General features: G+C 45.0%; 1 protein-coding gene across 1 annotated transcript in view; it reads right to left on the reverse strand.

The window, feature by feature from the left end:
* ITIH5 (inter-alpha-trypsin inhibitor heavy chain 5) overlaps positions 1-19,415 on the reverse strand; it is a 137,929-nt gene that overhangs the window by 83,316 nt on the left and 35,198 nt on the right. Inside the window, exon 5 of the mRNA XM_088468910.1 lies at positions 605-849. Coding sequence (XP_088325036.1) covers positions 605-849 — 245 coding nt within the window. The remainder of the gene's footprint in view (positions 1-604; positions 850-19,415) is intronic.

Here is a 19,415-nt window from a genome sequence, read left to right on the forward strand (position 1 = left end):
GAAGACCACTGACACATTTTGTTGCTGTTGTAGCAACTTTTTCAAAAGTATTTTAATAGGCCTACTTGGAACTGGTATCACCAGATTAGTGCATTCCAAATACTTTATAGCCCAGACAAGCACTCACCAAGCCACAGGACCAGTTTAGGTGAGCACCAGTACCTTTTTCCCATGGTACCGGTACCATTTCTTACAGAAAAAAAACACTGACCGAGCTATCATTTTATAGAATGTACTAGATTTCTAATTGTTATAATAGTAATTTACTTTTCCTATGTAAGTATTTTGTATTCTATTTGTATAACAAACATTTGGTAGGAGAGGTTAAATAGCCTGTCACATAAGCATGGACATCGTACCTGATTAACGAAATCATAAGGAAATAAGTATTTAACTTTTTTTTCATAGTTTGGGCTATGTTTGAATTTTAAAATGAAAGTAAACCTCCACTTACAAATGTCCCACTTTATTGCCTACTTAATAGATATACTATGATTCAATTCTCCAAGCTTTTTGGTTATCTGGCTTCCTTTTCCAATGTGTCAATCACATAGATAATTTAGGCACCACTGAGTTTGTATCTATGTTGGTAAGTAGTACTCACCAGTGTTTTTGCTTTTCTGCTTGTTGTTCTGAAGAGGGAGAACTTCCAGGAAAGTAATGCCAGATGTCTCCAGAATGGTGGTCTCCACCAATAGTGAGCCCACTAACTGCTGTGGCCGCACACTGACCACATGCTCATACATCCCCAAACGTCTTTGCAAGAGTTCTTCATACATCAACAGAAAAACTGCTTTGTTTCTTCCTGGGATAGTTGCTGATGCATTAAATGTTTCCATTTCATTCTCCCTATGTAAAAATCACAGTAGCATAATAAAAGGCACTTATTTGAAAACTGCATTCACTTTCATGAAAATAATTTTAACTTCTATGGCATGACCCAGTATGGACTGGGGCTTTAATTTAGCCTCAGCATCCCCTTTGCTTGCGCAACTATGGAATGTGGGCTAACGAAAAAAGGGTATTGTCACTCCTCATGGAGTTATGGTCAAGCCTCATGGGGGTGTGCCACAAGTCATGGCCTCATGGCATGTTCCAGTCTAAACCTGTTGGCCGAGCATCTGCCCAAAGTGCTAGATGGCCAGACCAGCCGTGAGTATGACCGCTTGTGGTCATTAACAACAGGTATCCTTTGGGAGAAGTAATGCGTTGTCACATTTTTCTTCCTGAAGTTTGTAGATGCCTACTTGAATTGAAAGGACCCTTCCCAATGGATTTTTAGAAATAATAAAGATGAGAATGAGGGGTATGGTGGAGTTTTTATTTAAGTAAGTATTTTTGTCTGAGACCTGTCATTGCATTGCAGCTCAAATTGGGCCCTGTCTTATATCAGGGCTAGCTGGGACTTGTATTGCACCAATAAAAAACAATATTATTTTTATTTTTCTACAATATTGATTAACACCACACCAACTGCCCAAGAGGTGTGGGGAATAGCCCTAGTGTCATCAACACAGGGTGGTCCTTCCTAGGAAGGGAGTACACATTTATTTTTGGGGGGGCCCAATTTTTTAGGGATTTCAGCCCTGTATTGACTGTTTTAAGGTAGGTTGGCACAATCGAGAGGGAACCCCGTGCAGCATGTCCCTAGCCCTTTCTGGTAAAGACTATTGCTGGTTAGTGGAAATTCCACAATCTTTTGTCCTCACTTCCAGCCTAGTGTTGGTTATTAATTTGCAAGTGAGCATTTTTTTCCCCCAAATTTCAACAAAAGAAAAAAATAGAGAGATGTGTGCGGCGCTACTAAACCCTGCAGATTCCGCAGCATTTTAGACTCATCTGTCCAATCCAGTTAATCCAATCTCCCTAACTACCATTGAACCCATGCATATTCCACCATATTAACCCACACATCAAAACAGGCATTTGACATTGCAAGGACGCATTTGCCCATAACATTTTATACATATATTTATGACTATTATCCTAAAATTATCCATATATATAAATATATATTTATGACTACTAATGTTCACCAACTTCTTTTGTTTTTCCATTAATTGATTTGAAAGCAGTGTTGTGTTACAATACATAATTTTATAAAACGTATATTTAATGAGGGAAGGGTACAGAAAGAAAAAAGGGACAAAGCAAATGAGGTAACAGTTAAAAAATGAGCAACAAATATCAGTTTCCAAGATAGTTTCCAAAACAATTTTGTGTTGGAGGTAATTATGTGGTTTGAGAAATAGTTGGTTGAGTGTGAAAGAGATAAAGAAAAGGGGGAAAGGTGAATGCAGACATGTGGGAAAGAGGAGTGCCTGCCTCAAGCTCACATGGAGTAAGTGAATATACATAAAAATCAGTCTGATCTTTGAGCTTTGTGTTGTGATATCCAGGAGAACCAAATGCTGGAGAATTTGTTAAGACATTCATGGGCCATTGCTTGTACTATACTTTAGGTGCTAGATAAACCGTATGGAATTAATCAATGCAATGAACGATGGAGGTTCTGCTGTTTCCAATGAACAAAAGAGCAGTTGGCGGCATTTAGTATTTGGTGGATCATGCTTAGGTACCTTTGGGATAAACATAGACAAGTGGGAAAATTCTAAGCAAACAGGATGACAAAATCCAGCGAGAAAGAAAAATAAATTATGAATAAAAAAACCCAATTTTGCTTGATTATCAGACAACAAGAAGATATATATTTGAGTGAGGATACCTTCCCCCTGTAGTCACTATAACAACAATCAGGAAACAAGTGGGTGTTAGGTACATCTGAATAAGTGGGAGATGTATCAAATCTTCTAAAGAAGACAGATTGAGAAGTTGCCCATTGCAACCAATCAGTTTATAGAATGTATTTGATATATTATATCTATAAGCTGGCTTGTTGCTAAGGGCAACATCTCCACTTTCTCTTTATATAGGTATTTTCCATAATTCAGAGTTAGGCAGCCACCAGGAAATAGGACCCATCGGCTTGCCAGAGTCACATTTTGAAGGGTCTGTGTGCAGGGACTGGGGCAGGAAGCCACCAGCTACCACAGGGTGCTGCCTTTTCTGCAGAGACAGTTCATGTCTCTTTCCGCCTGTCACCCTTAACCCTCCCACTATTCCACTGGAGTGATCAGGATCAGCACCCTTTCCTCTCTGTCTTTCTACCTATGGGGTCTATTTACTAAGCCGTATTAGGAGATAAAGTGAAAGGTGATAAGGTACCAGCCAATCTGCTCCTAACTGCCATTTTTCAAACACAGCCTGTGACTTGGCAGTTAGGAGCTGATTGGCTGGTACCTTATCACCATTCACTTTATCTCCTAACACGGCTTAGTAAATAGACCCCTATGAGTGATGAGCAGCAGTACATCCCGTCCAGTGCAACTGTGCCTGATAAGCCCCACTCACTCACTGCTGAGTGTACTACCAGTGGTCTGCTTGTGTCCTCCTGGTGAGGGTATGCAGTCAGGAAGCCGGCAGTCTAGGGATTAGGCGCTGGGGGGGAAGGTTAGGGTTAGGCACCCCATGAGAGGGTTAGAGTTAGGGGCTAGAATTATGTTAGACATTACTTACTTTGGACGATCGTGATTTCCTCCTCTGCTGGGATGCCGCTGTCGGGATTCCAACCGCTGGGCATGGGTCTGGCGGTAAATCATACCAATTCCCTGGTGAGAGGGTCATCAAAATTTACAGTAGCAAAATGTAGGGTTTGTTTTCCCTAATTTTGGAAGTAAAACGTGAATATGACAATTTTGTACAATTTATATCTATATACCTTTTCTAGACAGCTTACGCCAGTTACGGTAGTGGCCTTACTGGGCTCAGAAAAGACACACAAGCTTCCCATAGACAGCAGCTACAGCACCAGCACTCCACTCATAGGGCTCTATTTTTTAACATTATTTTTACTAAAATAAAGTGAAAAAGGGTGTTTTCACACCCTTTTCAAATTATTTTAGTATCACCTAAAGTTACAACAGGGCAATTGGAGTAGAATTCGTAAAATTCTACTCCAACCCCTAAGTATCACTTATTTTTAGTAATTAGATCGCATTTCCCATAATTGTAATGGGAAATGTGATCCAGAGCTGGGAGCCGGCCCCAGTGATCAGCTGTGTGGTCTAAACAGACCACACACTGATACACTGCAAAAAAAAAATAGTAAAAAAAAAAATTCACTTACCTGACTCCATGGACCGGTGGTCGGGGCTCCGGTGATGACTCCTCTCCAGTCAGCTGGTCTCCCATGCTGCACTGCAGCCCGGTCATCAGCTGATCGGGTCCCAGTGCAGGATGGGAGATTAGCTGACCGGGGGACATGGAAGACATCACCAGAGGCCGGATCATGCAGGTAAGTGTAATTAAGGGAGAGGAAGGGGTCTGGGGGAGTCCGCGATCGCGGGGGGCAGGGATTAATGACAGGGGCGGGGCTTAGCGCCAGCGGGGTAGCAGCGGCGGCCGGTTGGCGCATGCGCAGTGCACTGGTCACGGTATTTTTTTTTTAAAATACCGTGACTAGTGTGCGGAAGGGATTCGCAGGGACAGAGCTTTCTCGCAAGCTCTGTCCCTCCCAAGGATTTGTAGTAAATCCCTGTGATATTGACTGAATTCACAATGCGAATTCAGTCGGTAATATCACACTACAATTTGCATTACTAATGCGGATTGTAGTAAATAGAGCCCACAGTGAGCAGAAGAGCACTGCTTCTACATTTCTATCTATAAATATATGCCTATCAAACTGGAAATTACTGTGCATGCCTATATATGTATATGCATATTTGTGTGTGTTAATTATATATATTGTATATATATTGTGGTGAGAGGGGTGGTCTCTCACCTGAATTGCCCACATTCTGGTGGGATCAGCTCCCTACAAGGGAGAGGAAAACAAGACCGGCACATTCTGCAGCTGCAATAGAAGTTTGGATTCCAGGTTTTCTGGGCTGCACAGCTCACAACAGAGATATGGAACTCCTTGTTTTCCAGATCGCCCAGAGCCAGCAGGAATTCGGCAGCACAGGAAGGATTTAAAACTCTCACATACCTGTTGCTCATTGCTCCTGATGCCGGACAAGCTGGCCATGCAATAGGCCTGGGGGTGGTGGTTAGCATTAGGGTGCCAGGACCTGGAAGGTCCAGAGATATTGTAACTGCTGACTGTTAAGCACAAGGAGTGCTGGGACATTTACTTTTATGTTTAGTTGCTTACTTTCTGTTATGTGCCTGTTTATATCCAGGCCTATGCTCACGTATGCTAAGGTGCAGTGTTTGCTGCCATTAAAAAGACACTGCTTCACCGAGCACCTGCCTGTCTGGAGTCATTTCTATACCGTGTCACAATATATATATATATATATATATATATATTGTGATAGGATCACTGGTAAAGTGGTTTGTGGCAGGTACATTTCTCCCAGATTCCTGTCTTTTGTGTTTTCAACCCACAGGAGAAAGTCTGCAGTGTAGCAGGCTTGAGTTTCGGCTTTTTGAAAAGCCGGTTTGGGACCTGGGGGTTGTGGGTGAGAGGAGAGGGAGGGCTCCACCCACGGCCACTCCAGGTTTTGGATCTCGCAGCCTGGTAACAGGCTTGTTAGAGTTTTCCACCTGAGAGTGGCCAATATAAGCCTAGTGTGTTTAGGGCTGATTGTCTCACCTGGGAGAGCAGACAGGGAGTTTGCTCAGAGACACTTGGATACCTAACTGTGAATGTTGTGCTGTGCTTTTGTTGCTGGTGAGGGCATTAGGCCCTGCCAGGTTCTGGTAGTGAGGGAACTACCTGTGAAGTTAGTGCCCCGACAGGGCTAGGATTTATATTGATGTTTTCTTTATGTTTCTGACATTGTACAATAAAGACTGGCGCCGACCAGCTTGTACTTGCATCCAGACTGGTGTGCTGCTTCCCTGCTGCTGTGTGTGTGTGTAAGGAAGGAGTCCTCTACCCAGGAGAGGGACCCCCTAACCTAACTGTGTCACAATATGGTGGAGAATGCGGGCACCCACACACACTGAAGTTGCAGCAAGAGGAAAACTTTCCATTTAAAAATTAAAGGGACAGACACCCAATTTGTGAGTGTGGAAATAACACTGTGTCCTTGGAGTCCCATAGAGGAGGCGTCAGCCAATGCGCAGAGAGGCAAGGTTCAGCTTCCAACCTACACCCCGGGACAAAATGGAGGACATTATTAAAGCCTTGATCCAAGCTACAGCAGCTCAGCAGGAGACAAACAAACTTCAGCAGGAATCTACCAGGGCTCAGCAGGAAGCTACAGCAGCTCAGCAGGAATCTACCAGGGCTCAGCAGGAATCCACCAGGGTGCAACTGTTGGCCTTGGAGACAGCCCAAAGGCAACAACAGGTCGCCATTGAGGAAACCCGCCAGGCCATAAGAGAGGTAGTACAGCACCTGGTCGCCCGGCCCAGAGATGTTACTACTGGTCCTCCCACCACCACTCACTCCGTACGAGCCAGTCACTTCCTCCAAAAGATGACTTCAGGCGATGATGTGGAGGCCTATCTCGCCGCATTTGAAAGAACGGCCGAAAGGGAGAGTTGGCCCAAGGAGCAGTGGGCAAGTCTGGTGGCACCTTTTTTGTCTGGGGAGCCACAAAAAGCATATTTCGACTTATGCCTGGCTGATGCCAAGGACTATAAAAAACTGAAACAGGAGATCCTAACTCGCTTGGGAGTCACCACCTTTGTTCGTGCCCAACGGGTCCACCGCTGGGAGTTCCATAAGGACAAGCCTCCACGTTCAAAGATGCATGACCTCGTCCATCTGTCCTCAAAATGGCTACAGCCCGAGACGCTGACGGGACCACAGATCGTGGAAAGGGTCGTGATGGACCGCTACCTGCGATCATTACCTGTGACTCTGCGCAAGTGGGTGAGCCATGCAGACCCTAAGTCCGCGGACCAGTTGGTCGAGCTGGTGGAGAGGTACGTGGCGGCTGAGGAGCTGATGAGTATGCCCCACCGAGCCCCGATGGCGCACCGGCGAACACCCAGAGACACTGGTAAGACTGTTCCAGGGGAGAAGGGTGCTGGGCGGTGGAATGTACCTAAGACTGAGAGTGTAGAACCTGGAGACAGGCCTGCCAGGCCGGGAAGGTTCTTGCCCCGTAAACGACTAGACATTAATATGACTCAGTGTTTCCGATGTGGTGGCTTCGGCCATATTGCCGCTAATTGTGCACTTACAACTGAACCTATGCAATGTGATACTGCTCATGTCTACCGCAGGGGGTCTTTCTTTGCACAGATAGCCTGTACGGCTGACCGGCAAGCTGAGACTGATAAGCACATGTGTGTACTCACTGTAGATGGCAACCGAGTAGAGGCACTGTTAGACTCTGGTAGCTTGGTGACACTTAAAAAAGCTGAGCTGGTGAACCCCTTGAGGCACACAGGGAAAACTGTTGGTGTGACCTGCATACATGGGGATACTCAATATTATGTTACGGCCGAGGTGAACATCGAGACACCATGTGGCTCTGCTATAGTTTCTGTGGGTTTGGTGCATGGTCTGGTGTACGATGCAATATTGGGGAGAGACTTTGCTCACTTCTGGAAGTTGTTGGAAAGCCGTTTTGTTCCAGAGGTGAACAACCCCGATCCATTTGAGAAGGTTGTCGATGTAGTGGAGGAGGGAGTTTCTTCTGAGTCAGAGTTATTCCCTTTTTCTACTATGGTTGGCGAACTAGAGAATGCGGAACATGACGGTGGCCCGCCAACTGATGTGCCTCCCATTGAGGTGGGAAGTGTTGTTGGGCCAGGTGATCGTCTGCCTGATTTAGAGGTCAGAAGAGAGGTCTTTGCCGTCGAGCAGTTGAATGACCCTACTTTGGTAAAAGCCAGGGAGAATGTAAAAGTAGTTGATGGTAAACCCGTAGACCCTGATAGTCCTTTGTCCTATCCCCACATGGCAATATGTCAGGATTTGTTATATCAGGTGACTAAGAAGGGGGAAGATGTTGTGGAACAACTAATAGTTCCCAAAGCCTACAGAATAACAGTGTTGGATCTGGCCCATGGTCATATAACGGCAGGCCATCTAGGGGTAGAGAAAACCACTGAGCGAATAATGCAGAGGTTTTTCTGGCCCGGGCTTCATAAAGAGGTATCTGACTTTTGCGCATCCTGCCCTGAGTGTCAGTATCATGCTCCCAGGCCACATTTTAAGGGTCCACTAGTTCCATTGCCTATCATAGAGGTGCCGTTTGAAAGAATAGCGATGGATTTGGTTGGACCCTTAATGAAGTCTGCCAGGGGACACCAGTATATTCTGGTCATAATGGATTACGCTACCAGGTACCCGGAAGCGATCCCGTTGCGCAATACGTCAACCAAGACCATTGCCAGAGAGCTAGTTCATGTCTTTAGCAGGCTGGGTATAACTAAGGAGATACTAGCTGACCAGGGTACACCGTTTATGTCCAAAGTCATGAAAGAGTTATGCCGCCTGTTCAAAATCGAACAGTTAAGAACTTCGGTTTATCACCCCCAAACCGATGGGCTGGTCGAGAGGTTTAACAAGATGTTAAAACACATGCTTAGGAAAGTGGTCGACAAGGATGGTAGGGATTGGGACTACTTATTGCCGTATTTATTGTTGGCCATAAGAGAAGTTCCCCAGTCCTCCACCGGGTTTTCACCCTTCGACTTGTTGTATGGGAGACACCCAAGGGGGTTACTAGACATTGCCTAAGAGACATGGGAGGGGCAGTCTAGTCCTTTTGAATATGTATTTGAATATGTTTCTCAAATGCAGGAGAGAATTGCTGCCGTAGTGCCGATAGTGAGAGAGCACCTGGAACAGGCTCAACAGGCACAGCAGAGGGTATACAACTGCAATGCTCGGTTACGCAGCTTTGCTCCTGGGGACAGAGTGTTAGTATTGGTTCCCACTGTGGAAAATAAACTTTTAGCTAAATGGCAAGGGCCCTTTGAAATCTTAGAAAGAGTGGGGCAGGTCAATTACAAAGTTTGCCAGCCGGGGAAAAGAAAGCCGGAACAGATATACCATATAAATCTGTTAAAGCTCTGGAAAGATAGAACGGTACTGTCGGCCGTCCGAGATCCTCCAGTAAGTCCAGGGCCCTTAGTTCCCGAAGTGACAGTGGCAAAAACCCTGTCGGCAATTCAACAACAAGAGGTCAAGGAGTTTCTGATTAGAAATAGGGTGCTGTTCTCTGACGTACCTGGGAAAACCTCGGTCATTAAACATGACATCATCACTGACCCAGGGGTTAAAGTTAATCTAAAGCCCTATAGTTTACCAGAAGCACAAAGAGAATCGGTGTCGAAAGAAATTAAAAATATGCTAGAGTTAGGGGTTATTGAAGAATCACATAGTGAATGGTCAAGTCCCATTGTGTTGATTCCAAAGCCCGACGGGAGTGTGCGTTTCTGCAATGACTTCCGAAAGTTGAACAGTGTTTCAAAATTCGATGCCTACCCGATGCCAAGAGTGGATGAACTGATTGAGAGACTAGGGACGGCAAGGTATTTAACCACTCTTGACCTAACCAAAGGGTATTGGCAAGTACCGTTAACCGAGAGCGCCAAACAAAAGACAGCTTTTTCAGCGCCAGAGGGCTTGTTTCAGTACAAGATGTTGCCCTTCAGGCTACATGGGGCACCTGCTACCTTCCAAAGAATGATGGACAGGGTTCTAAGGCCCCATAGACGGTATGCGGCTGCTTATCTGGATGACATGGTCGTTCATAGTCCTCATTGGCAGTCTCACTTACCCAGGGTGCAAGCAGTGTTGGACTCCATCTATAAGGCAAGTTTGACAGCCAACCCAAAAAAGTGTTGTCTAGGCATGGAGGAAGTAAAATACCTGGGATACACCATTGGCAGAGGCCTGATAAAGCCTCAGCTCAATAAAGTTGATGCCATACAAAACTGGCCATGGCCTCTGAATAAGAAGCAGGTGAGAGCCTTCTTGGGAATTACGGGGTACTACAAGAGGTTTATACCCAACTTTGCCACCATGGCAGTCCCACTGACTGACCTGACCAAAGGCAAACAAAAAGTCATGGGAGAATGGAGTCCTGAGGCAGAGAAAGCTTTTCAGGAGTTGAAAGTAGCGTTGTGTTCCCAACCAGTCCTGATGACTCCTAATTTTGAAAGGGAATTCATGGTACAAACCGATGCATCAGAAGTAGGTATAGGAGCAGTCCTGTCCCAGAACAAGGAGGGTGAGGAACACCCTATTTTCTATCTTAGCAGAAAGTTGAATGTACATGAGAGAAACTATGCCACAGTGGAGAAGGAGGCTTTGGCCATAAAGTGGGCGTTAGAGGCTCTCAGGTACTACTTGGTCGGAAGAAAGTTCAAATTGATCACTGACCATGCCCCTCTGAAGTGGATGTCTGAAAATAAGAACAGTAATGCGAGAATTACAAGATGGTTCTTGGCGTTACAAACTTTTAAATTTTCAGTGGAACACAGGCCAGGAAGCCAGCTGGCCAATGCTGACACGTTGTCACGCGTTCATTGTTTGGGGACTTCCACAGACCACTTTACCAGTGATCCTATCACATATCCCCCCCTTTGTTTCGACCTGTGGGGCGGAACAACTGAAGCCCCCAAACAATGAACGCGTGACAACGCGTCAGCATTGGCCAGCTGGCTTCCTGGCCTGTGTTCCACTGAAAATTTAAAAGTTTGTAACGCCAAGAACCATCTTGTAATTCTCACATTACTGTCCTTATTTTCAGACATCCACTTCAGAGGGACATGGTCAGTGATCAATTTGAACTTTCTTCCGACCAAGTAGTACCTGAGAGCCTCTAACGCCCACTTTATGGCCAACGCCTCCTTCTCCATTGTGGCATAGTTTCTCTCATGTACATTCAACTTTCTGCTAAGATAGAAAATAGGGTGTTCCTCACCCTCCTTGTTCTGGGACAGGACTGCTCCTATACCTACTTCTGATGCATCGGTTTGTACCATGAATTCCCTTTCAAAATTAGGAGTCATCAGGACTGGTTGGGAACACAACGCTACTTTCAACTCCTGAAAAGCTTTCTCTGCCTCAGGACTCCATTCTCCCATGACTTTTTGTTTGCCTTTGGTCAGGTCAGTCATTGGGCCTGCCATGGTGGCAAAGTTGGGTATAAACCTCCTGTAGTACCCCGTAATTCCCAAGAAGGCTCTCACCTGCTTCTTATTCAGAGGCCATGGCCAGTTTTGTATGGCATCAACTTTATTGAGCTGACGCTTTATCAGGCCTCTGCCAATGGTGTATCCCAGATATTTTACATCCTCCATGCCTAGACAACACTTTTTTGGGTTGGCTGTCAAACCTGCCTTATAGATGGAGTCCAACACTGCTTGCACCCTGGGTAAGTGAGACTGCCAATCAGGACTATGAACGACCACGTCATCCAGATAAGCAGCCGCATACCGTCTATGGGGCCTTAGAACCCTGTCCATCATTCTTTGGAAGGTAGCAGGAGCCCCATGTAGCCCGAAGGGCAACATCTTGTACTGAAACAAGCCCTCTGGCGCTGAAAAAGCTGTCTTTTGTTTGGCGCTCTCGGTTAACGGTACTTGCCAATACCCTTTGGTTAGGTCAAGAGTGGTTAAATACCTTGCCGTCCCTAGTCTCTCAATCAGTTCATCCACTCTTGGCATCGGGTAGGCATCGAATTTTGAAACACTGTTCAACTTTCAGAAGTCATTGCAGAAACGCACACTCCCGTCGGGCTTTGGAATCAACACAATGGGACTTGACCATTCACTATGTGATTCTTCAATAACCCCTAACTCTAGCATATTTTTAATTTCTTTCGACACCGATTCTCTTTGTGCTTCTGGTAACCTATAGGGCTTTAGATTAACTTTAACCCCTGGGTCAGTGATGATGTCATGTTTAATGACCGAGGTTTTCCCAGGTACGTCAGGGAACAGCACCCTGTTTCTAATCAGAAACTCCTTGACCTCTTGTTGCTGAATTGCCGACAGGGTTTTTGCCACTGTCACTTCGGGAACTAAGGGCCCTGGACTTACTGGAGGGTCTCGGACGGCCAACAGTACCGTTCTATCTTTCCAGGGCTTTAACAGATTTATATGGTATATCTGTTCCGGCTTTCTTTTCCCCGGCTGGTAAACTTTGTAACTGACCTGCCCCACTCTTTCTAAGATTTCAAAGGGCACTTGCCATTTAGCCAAAAGTTTATTTTCCACAGTGGGAACCAATACTAACACTCTGTCCCCAGGAGCAAAGCTGCGTAACCGAGCATTGTGGTTGTATACCCTCTGCTGTGCCTGTTGAGCCTGTTCCAGGTGCTCTCTCACTATCGGCACTACGGCAGCAATTCTCTCCTGCATTTGGGAAACATACTCAATCACCATTTTGTAAGGACTAGACTGCCCCTCCCATGTCTCTTTGGCAATGTCTAGTAACCCCCTTACAACAAGTCGAAGGGTGAAAACCCGGTGGAGGACTGGGGAACTTCTCTTATGGCCAACAATAAATACGGCAATAAGTAGTCCCAATCCCTACCATCCTTGTCGACCACTTTCCTAAGCATGGGTTTTAACGTCTTGTTAAACCTCTCGACCAGCCCATCGGTTTGGGGGTGATAAACCGAAGTTCTTAACTGTTCAATTTTGAACAGGCGGCATAACTCTTTCATGACTTTGGACATAAACGGTGTAACCTGGTCAGTTAGTATCTCCTTAGGTATACCCAGCCTGCTAAAGACATGAACTAGCTCTCTGGCAATGGTCTTGGTTGACGTATTGCGCAACGGGATCGCTTCCAGGTACCTGGTAGTGTAATCCATTATGACCAGAATATACTGGTGTCCCCTGGCAGATTTCATTAAGGGTCCAACCAAATCCATCGCTATTCTTTCAAACGGCACCTCTATGATAGGCAATGGAACTAGTGGACCCTTAAAATGTGGCCTGGGAGCATGATACTGACACTCAGGGCAGGATGCGCAAAAGTCAGATACCTCTTTATGAAGCCCGGGCCAGAAAAACCTCTGCATTATTCGCTCAGTAGTTTTCTCTACCCCTAGATGGCCTGCCGTTATATGACCATGGGCCACATCCAACACTGTTCTTCTGTAGGCTTTGGGAACTATTAGTTGTTCCACAACATCTTCCCCCTTCTTAGTCACCTGATATAACAAATCCTGACACATTGCCATGTGGGGATAGGACAAAGGACTATCAGGGTCTACGGGTTTACCATCAACTACTTTTACATTCTCCCTGGCTTTTACCAAAGTAGGGTCATTCAACTGCTCGGCGGCAAAGACCTCTCTTCTGACCTCTAAATCAGGCAGACGATCACCTGGCCCAACAACACTTCCCACCTCAATGGGAGGCACATCAGTTGGCGGGCCACCGTCATGTTCCGCATTCTCTAGTTCGCCAACCATAGTAGAAAAAGGGAATAACTCTGACTCAGTAGAAACTCCCTCCTCCACTACATCGACAACCTTCTCAAATGGATCGGGGTTGTTCACCTCTGGAACAAAACGGCTTTCCCACAACTTCCAGAAGTGAGCAAAGTCTCTCCCCAATATTGCATCGTACACCAGACCATGCACCAAACCCACAGAAACTATAGCAGAGCCACATGGTGTCTCAATGTTTACCTCGGCCGTAACATAATATTGAGTATCCCCATGTATGCAGGTCACACCAACAGTTTTCCCTGTATGCCTCAAGGGGTTCACCAGCTCAGCTTTTATAAGTGTCACCAAGCTACCAGAGTCTAACAGTGCCTCTACTCGGTTGCCATCTACAGTGAGTACACACATGTGCTTATCAGTCTCAGCCTGCCGATCAGCCGTACAGGCTATCTGTGCAAAGAAAGACCCCCTGCGGTAGACATGAGCAGTATCACATTGCATAGGTTCAGTTGTAAGTGCACAATTAGCGGCAATATGGCCGAAGCCACCATATCGGAAACACTGAGTCATATTAATGTCTAGTCGTTTACGGGCAAGAACCTTCCCGGCCTGGCAGGCCTGTCTCCAGGTTCTACACCCTCAGTCTTAGGTACATTCCACCGCCCAGCACCCTTCTCCCCTGGAACAGTCTTACCAGTGTCTCTGGGAGTTCGCCGGTGCGCCATCGGGGCTCGGTGGGGCATACTCATCAGCTCCTCAGCCGCCACGTACCTCTCCACCAGCTCGACCAACTGGTCCGCGGACTTAGGGTCTGCATGGCTCACCCACTTGCGCAGAGTCACAGGTAATGATCGCAGGTACCGGTCCATCACGACCCTTTCCACGATCTGTGGAAAGGGTCGTGCATCTGTGAACGTGGAGGCTTGTCCTTATGGAACTCCCAGCGGTGGACCCGTTGGGCACGAACAAAGGTGGTGACTCCCAAGCGAGTTAGGATCTCCTGTTTTAGTTTTTTATAGTCCTTGGCATCAGCCAGGCATAAGTCAAAATATGCTTTTTGTGGCTCTCCAGACAAAAAAGGTGCCACCAGACTTGCCCACTGCTCCTGGGGCCAACTCTCCCTTTCGGCCGTTCTTTCAAATGCGGCGAGATAGGCCTCCACATCATCGCCCGAAGTAATCTTTTGGAGGAAGTGACTGGCTCGTACGGAGTGAGTGGTGGTGGGAGGACCAGTATTAACATCTCTGGGCCGGGCGACCAGGTGCTGTACCACCTCTCTTATGGCCTGGCTGTTTTCCGCTAAGGCTTCCTCAATGGCGACCTGTTGAAGTCTGTTAGTCTCCTGCTGAGCTCTGGTAGATTCCTGCTGAAGTTTGTTTGTCTCCTGCTGAGCTGCTGTAGCTTAAAGCAAGGCCTTAATAATGTCCTCCATTTTGTCCTGGAGAGTAGGTTGGAAGCTGAACCTTGCCTCTCTGAGCATTGGCTGACGCCTCCTCTATGGGACTCCAAGGACACAGTGTTATTTCCACACTCACAAATTGGGTGTCTGTCCCTTTAATTTTTAAACGGAAAGTTTTCCTCTCGCTGCAACTTCAGTGTGTGTGGGTGCCCGCATTCTCCACCATACTGTGACACAGTTAGGTTAGGGGGTCCCTCTCCTGGGTAGAGGACTCCTTCCTTACACACACACACAGCAGCAGGGAAGCAGCACACCAGTCTGGATGCAAGTACAAGCTGGTCGGCGCCAGTCTTTATTGTACAATGTCAGAAACATAAAGAAAACATAAATATAAATCCTAGCCCTGTCGGGGCACTAACTTCACAGGTAGTTCCCTCACTACCAGAACCTGGCAGGGCCTAATGCCCTCGCCAGCAACAAAAGCACAGCACAACACTCACAGTTAGGTATCCAAGTGTCTCTGAGCAAACTCCCTGTCTGCTCTCCCAGGTGAGACAATCAGCCCTAAACAAACTAGGCTTATATTGGCCACTCTCAGGTGGAAAACTAACAAACCTGTTACCAGGCTGCGAGAACCAAAACCTGGAGTGGCCGTGGGTGGAGCCCTCCCTCTCCTCTCACCCACAACCCCCAGGTCCCAAACCAGCTTTTCAAAAAGCCGAAACGCAAGCCTGCTACACTGCAGACTTTCTCCTGGGGGTTTAAAACACAAAAGACAGGAATCTGGGACAAATGTACCTGCCACAGACCACTTTACCAGTGATCCTATCACAATATATATATATATATTTATTATATATATATATATATATATATATATTTACACAGTAAGGTGCATAAATATTGGGACATTGACAGAATTTTCATATTTTGGCCTCTATTCACCACCACAATGGCTTTGGAATGAAACAAACAAGATGTGCTTTAACTGCAGACTTTCAGATTTAATTTGAGGGTAATTACATCCAAATCAGGTGAACGGTGTAGGAATTACAACGGTTTTTATATGTGCCTCCCACTTTTTAAGGGGTCAAAAGTAATGGGACAAACTAAAAAATCCTAAATCTAACTTTCACTTTTTAATACTTTGTTGCAAATCCTTTGCAGGCAATTACAAACTGAAGTCTGGAACGCATAGACATCACCAGACGCTGGGTTTCATCCCTGGTGATGCTCTGCCAGGCCTCTACTGCAAATGTCTTCAGTTCCTGCTTGTTCTTGGGGCATTTTCCCTTCAGTTTTGTCTTCATCAAGTGAAATGCAAGCTCAATCGGATTCAGGTCAGGGGATTGACTTGGCCATTGCATAACATTCCGCTTTTTAGCCTTAAAAAACTCTTTTTTTGCTTTTGCAGTATGCTTCGGGTCATTGTCCATCTGCACTGTGAAGCGCCGTCCAATGTGAAAGTCTGAAAATTCAGTCAAAGCACATCTTGTTTGTTTCATTTCATTGTGGTGGTGAATAGAGGCCAAAATATGAAAATTCTGTCAATGTCCCAATATTTATGCACCTGACTGTATATATAGACATACACACAATATTCTAGGATCTACGATTTATGGTCAATATCTGGAATCATATATATATACACTGTATATCTATATACATATATAAGGCTAACGCTGCTCCTCCTCTATAGGGGGATTTCAGGCGTGTCACAGCCCCCCGAGCTGGTGCGCAGAATGACCAGAAAAGTTACACGTTTTAGCGCTTAACCCGGACTTTTCGCGGACACGACAATGTCCCATCCTTTTGACGGGCTGCTAACATATAATAGGCTTATTAGAAAACATTGAACAAGTTTGTGACCACTTAAAGACACAGCACACCAGACTGAGTGTTGTTATACAGGGAAATGTAATACCTTTATAATGTATGATAAGCGATGTACTGTATAATGTGTTTTTCTGAGAGAACTCGTTAGGCATCTAGCATGGAAGCTTTTTAATAATTATCTCATGTAGATGTGGAGTTTTGTCCAAATAATGCAATGGCTTGGTAACATTTCACTATATGTTAATTTGTGGGTTTGGTGGGTCATAGAGGTAACCTTATGACCTAAGCTTCTAGCCAACTATCACTATTAAAATGTCAAGAAAAAGATCATAAAGCTTTTATGTAACTCCGTTGTGTCCTCTGCATGTGTTTGACAAGTAGCCAGCGTGGGTTTGGGTTTGTCACATATGATCATAGAAGGGATTTTAATATTTCCCTTTATTTGTTCAGTGGGCACATTGTTTTTAATTCTTGATGAATTGTGAACTTTAATTGTGCTTTAAAGTTTAAATGTCCATACCACTAAATTCTATGAACAGACTGTATTTTGCCTTCACTACAATTCATAATATGTCACACTGTAATGCCCTCTGTTCATAATATGCCACATTGTAGTGTCCTCAGTTCATATTATGCCATGTTGTATTGCTCATATATCATACTGTGCATCATTACAGTGCCTCCAGTTCATATTATGTAATATTACAGGGCTCAGTTCAGATAATGCCCCTTATCATTATAACATCCACTACACACGCCACTTACTGAAAATGGAATGTCACTCCATTCAGGCCAGGCAACGGGCCAGACCCAATTACTTAGTAGGCACTTCCGTAAACTTGGTAGACAACTATATGTCCTGGGTCCGGGGCCCTTCACACCTCTGGACCCCATAGCAATAGCAACTCCTGCACCCACTATAATTACTCCAATGCCCTTTACCATCTGTGCCACTGCCCTCTCACCATATGTGCATATGCTCCCCCACCCTGTGCCTCTGCTACCCCCATCTCCAAGGCTGTTGGCTGCTGATCAGTAGTGACAAGTAACGTGAATGAATGACACAATTGTGTTCAGCACCACATCAACAAAACTACAGATGACAGTATGTACTAATTTTTCGTTAACAAATCATTAGGGCTTTTTCTTACTTTAAGGGATTACCGCCAGCAATATCACTGCTACCTCCGTGGTAACTCCTGCCAGCAATAAGGTTACCTTTGCATGTTGAAGAATATAAATAGTGTCATAGAAGTGCAATGCCTACATCTTTTAGATTTCAGTACCATCTGTATGCGATGATACTCAAATCTACCTATCCTCCTAAGATTTATCACAATTTGTATTGGTCCGTGTCACTGAATGTCTTTCTGCCATTTCATCTTGGATGTCATCTCACCACCTAAAACTTAATATTTCTAAAACAGAATCCATTATATTTCCACCGGCCGATAATAGTTATCAACCTGATCTCTCTATCACTGTTAATAACTCGACAATCCACCCTGCCCACAAGCTTGCTGCCTAGGTGTCATCCTTGACTCCGAACTGTCCTTTGTTCCCCACATTCTATCTGTCTCAAAATCATGTTACATACATCTGAAAAACATATCCAAAATTCGACCATATCTCACAAAAGACACTGCAAAAACTCTAATCCATGCACTCATTGTAATAGTCTCCTTACTGGTCTTTCCATAAACAGGCTATTGCCATTACAATGCATTATGAATGCCGCTGATCTTACTTAGTAGAAAATAAGATGTGTATTTAATTCTGCATCAGATGAAGGACCCACTAGGGTCAGAAACGCGTTAAGCTTGGTTCATTGTGGTATTTGAGATCACCGCTGTTCATCAACTTCTGTAATTGGGGAGACACAGTCCGGACCTGTATCTACTACTCCAGCCTGAATTCCGTCTGGGTGACATAAGGAGGATACTGGAAGCGGTGCTGCTCAGCCACAAAAGATTTGTTATATGCTGTTGTAATTCATTGATCTTGTAAGTGCATTTTTTTCATTAAATTAACCTTTATCATAAGGTTCTGAACTATTTCTTCTTTCTGTTCTTGTATCTACCCATTGCCTGGGAGATACAATTGACACAAACACCTATGGAACATTTTCCTAACAAGGTGGACTTACCTTTAAAGAAGGACCTATACTGGACTATATGTAATGTGACTTCATTCTATATGTTTTTCATTGGTTTTATCAACTGATTCTACTAGTACACTGGTTTACATGTGGAGATAGGTAGCGCAGAATTAAATCTTATTTTCTACTGTATGCTCTTGGGTTGTGGATGTACATCCCTTTGTGTATTTGTGTATTGTCTGCCTATTTTTTTACAGCGCACAGTTTATTAGCATCCCTTTTCTTTCAGCTGATCTTCCTTGCCAAACGTTTATTGTCTGCTGCTCCACTCTGTCAGTCCTTCCATTGGTTGCCAGTTTTCTACCGTATTCAATACAAAATATTTTTACTTCTACATAAGGCTATTAACCAAACCACACCAACATACATTTCTTCACTCATCTCAAAATATATCCCAATCCGACCTCTTCGCTCAGCACAAGATCTGCGTCTCTCATTTCCACGCATTACTTGCTCCCATTCACGGTAACAGGACATTTTTCGGGCTGCTCCCAGCCTGTGGAATGCCCTACCATGCACAATAAGACTTTGCTCTAGTCTCCAAACCTTCAAAGATTCCCTGAAATCTCACCTCTTCAGGCAAGCTTATCAGATTCCAGAACTACCCACATAACCTTCATAGCTTCCATATTAAATT

This window comes from Taudactylus pleione, unplaced genomic scaffold, assembly GCF_031769625.1.
Source record: "Taudactylus pleione unplaced genomic scaffold, aTauple2 ptg000086l, whole genome shotgun sequence".
Lineage (NCBI taxonomy): Eukaryota > Metazoa > Chordata > Amphibia > Anura > Myobatrachidae > Taudactylus > Taudactylus pleione.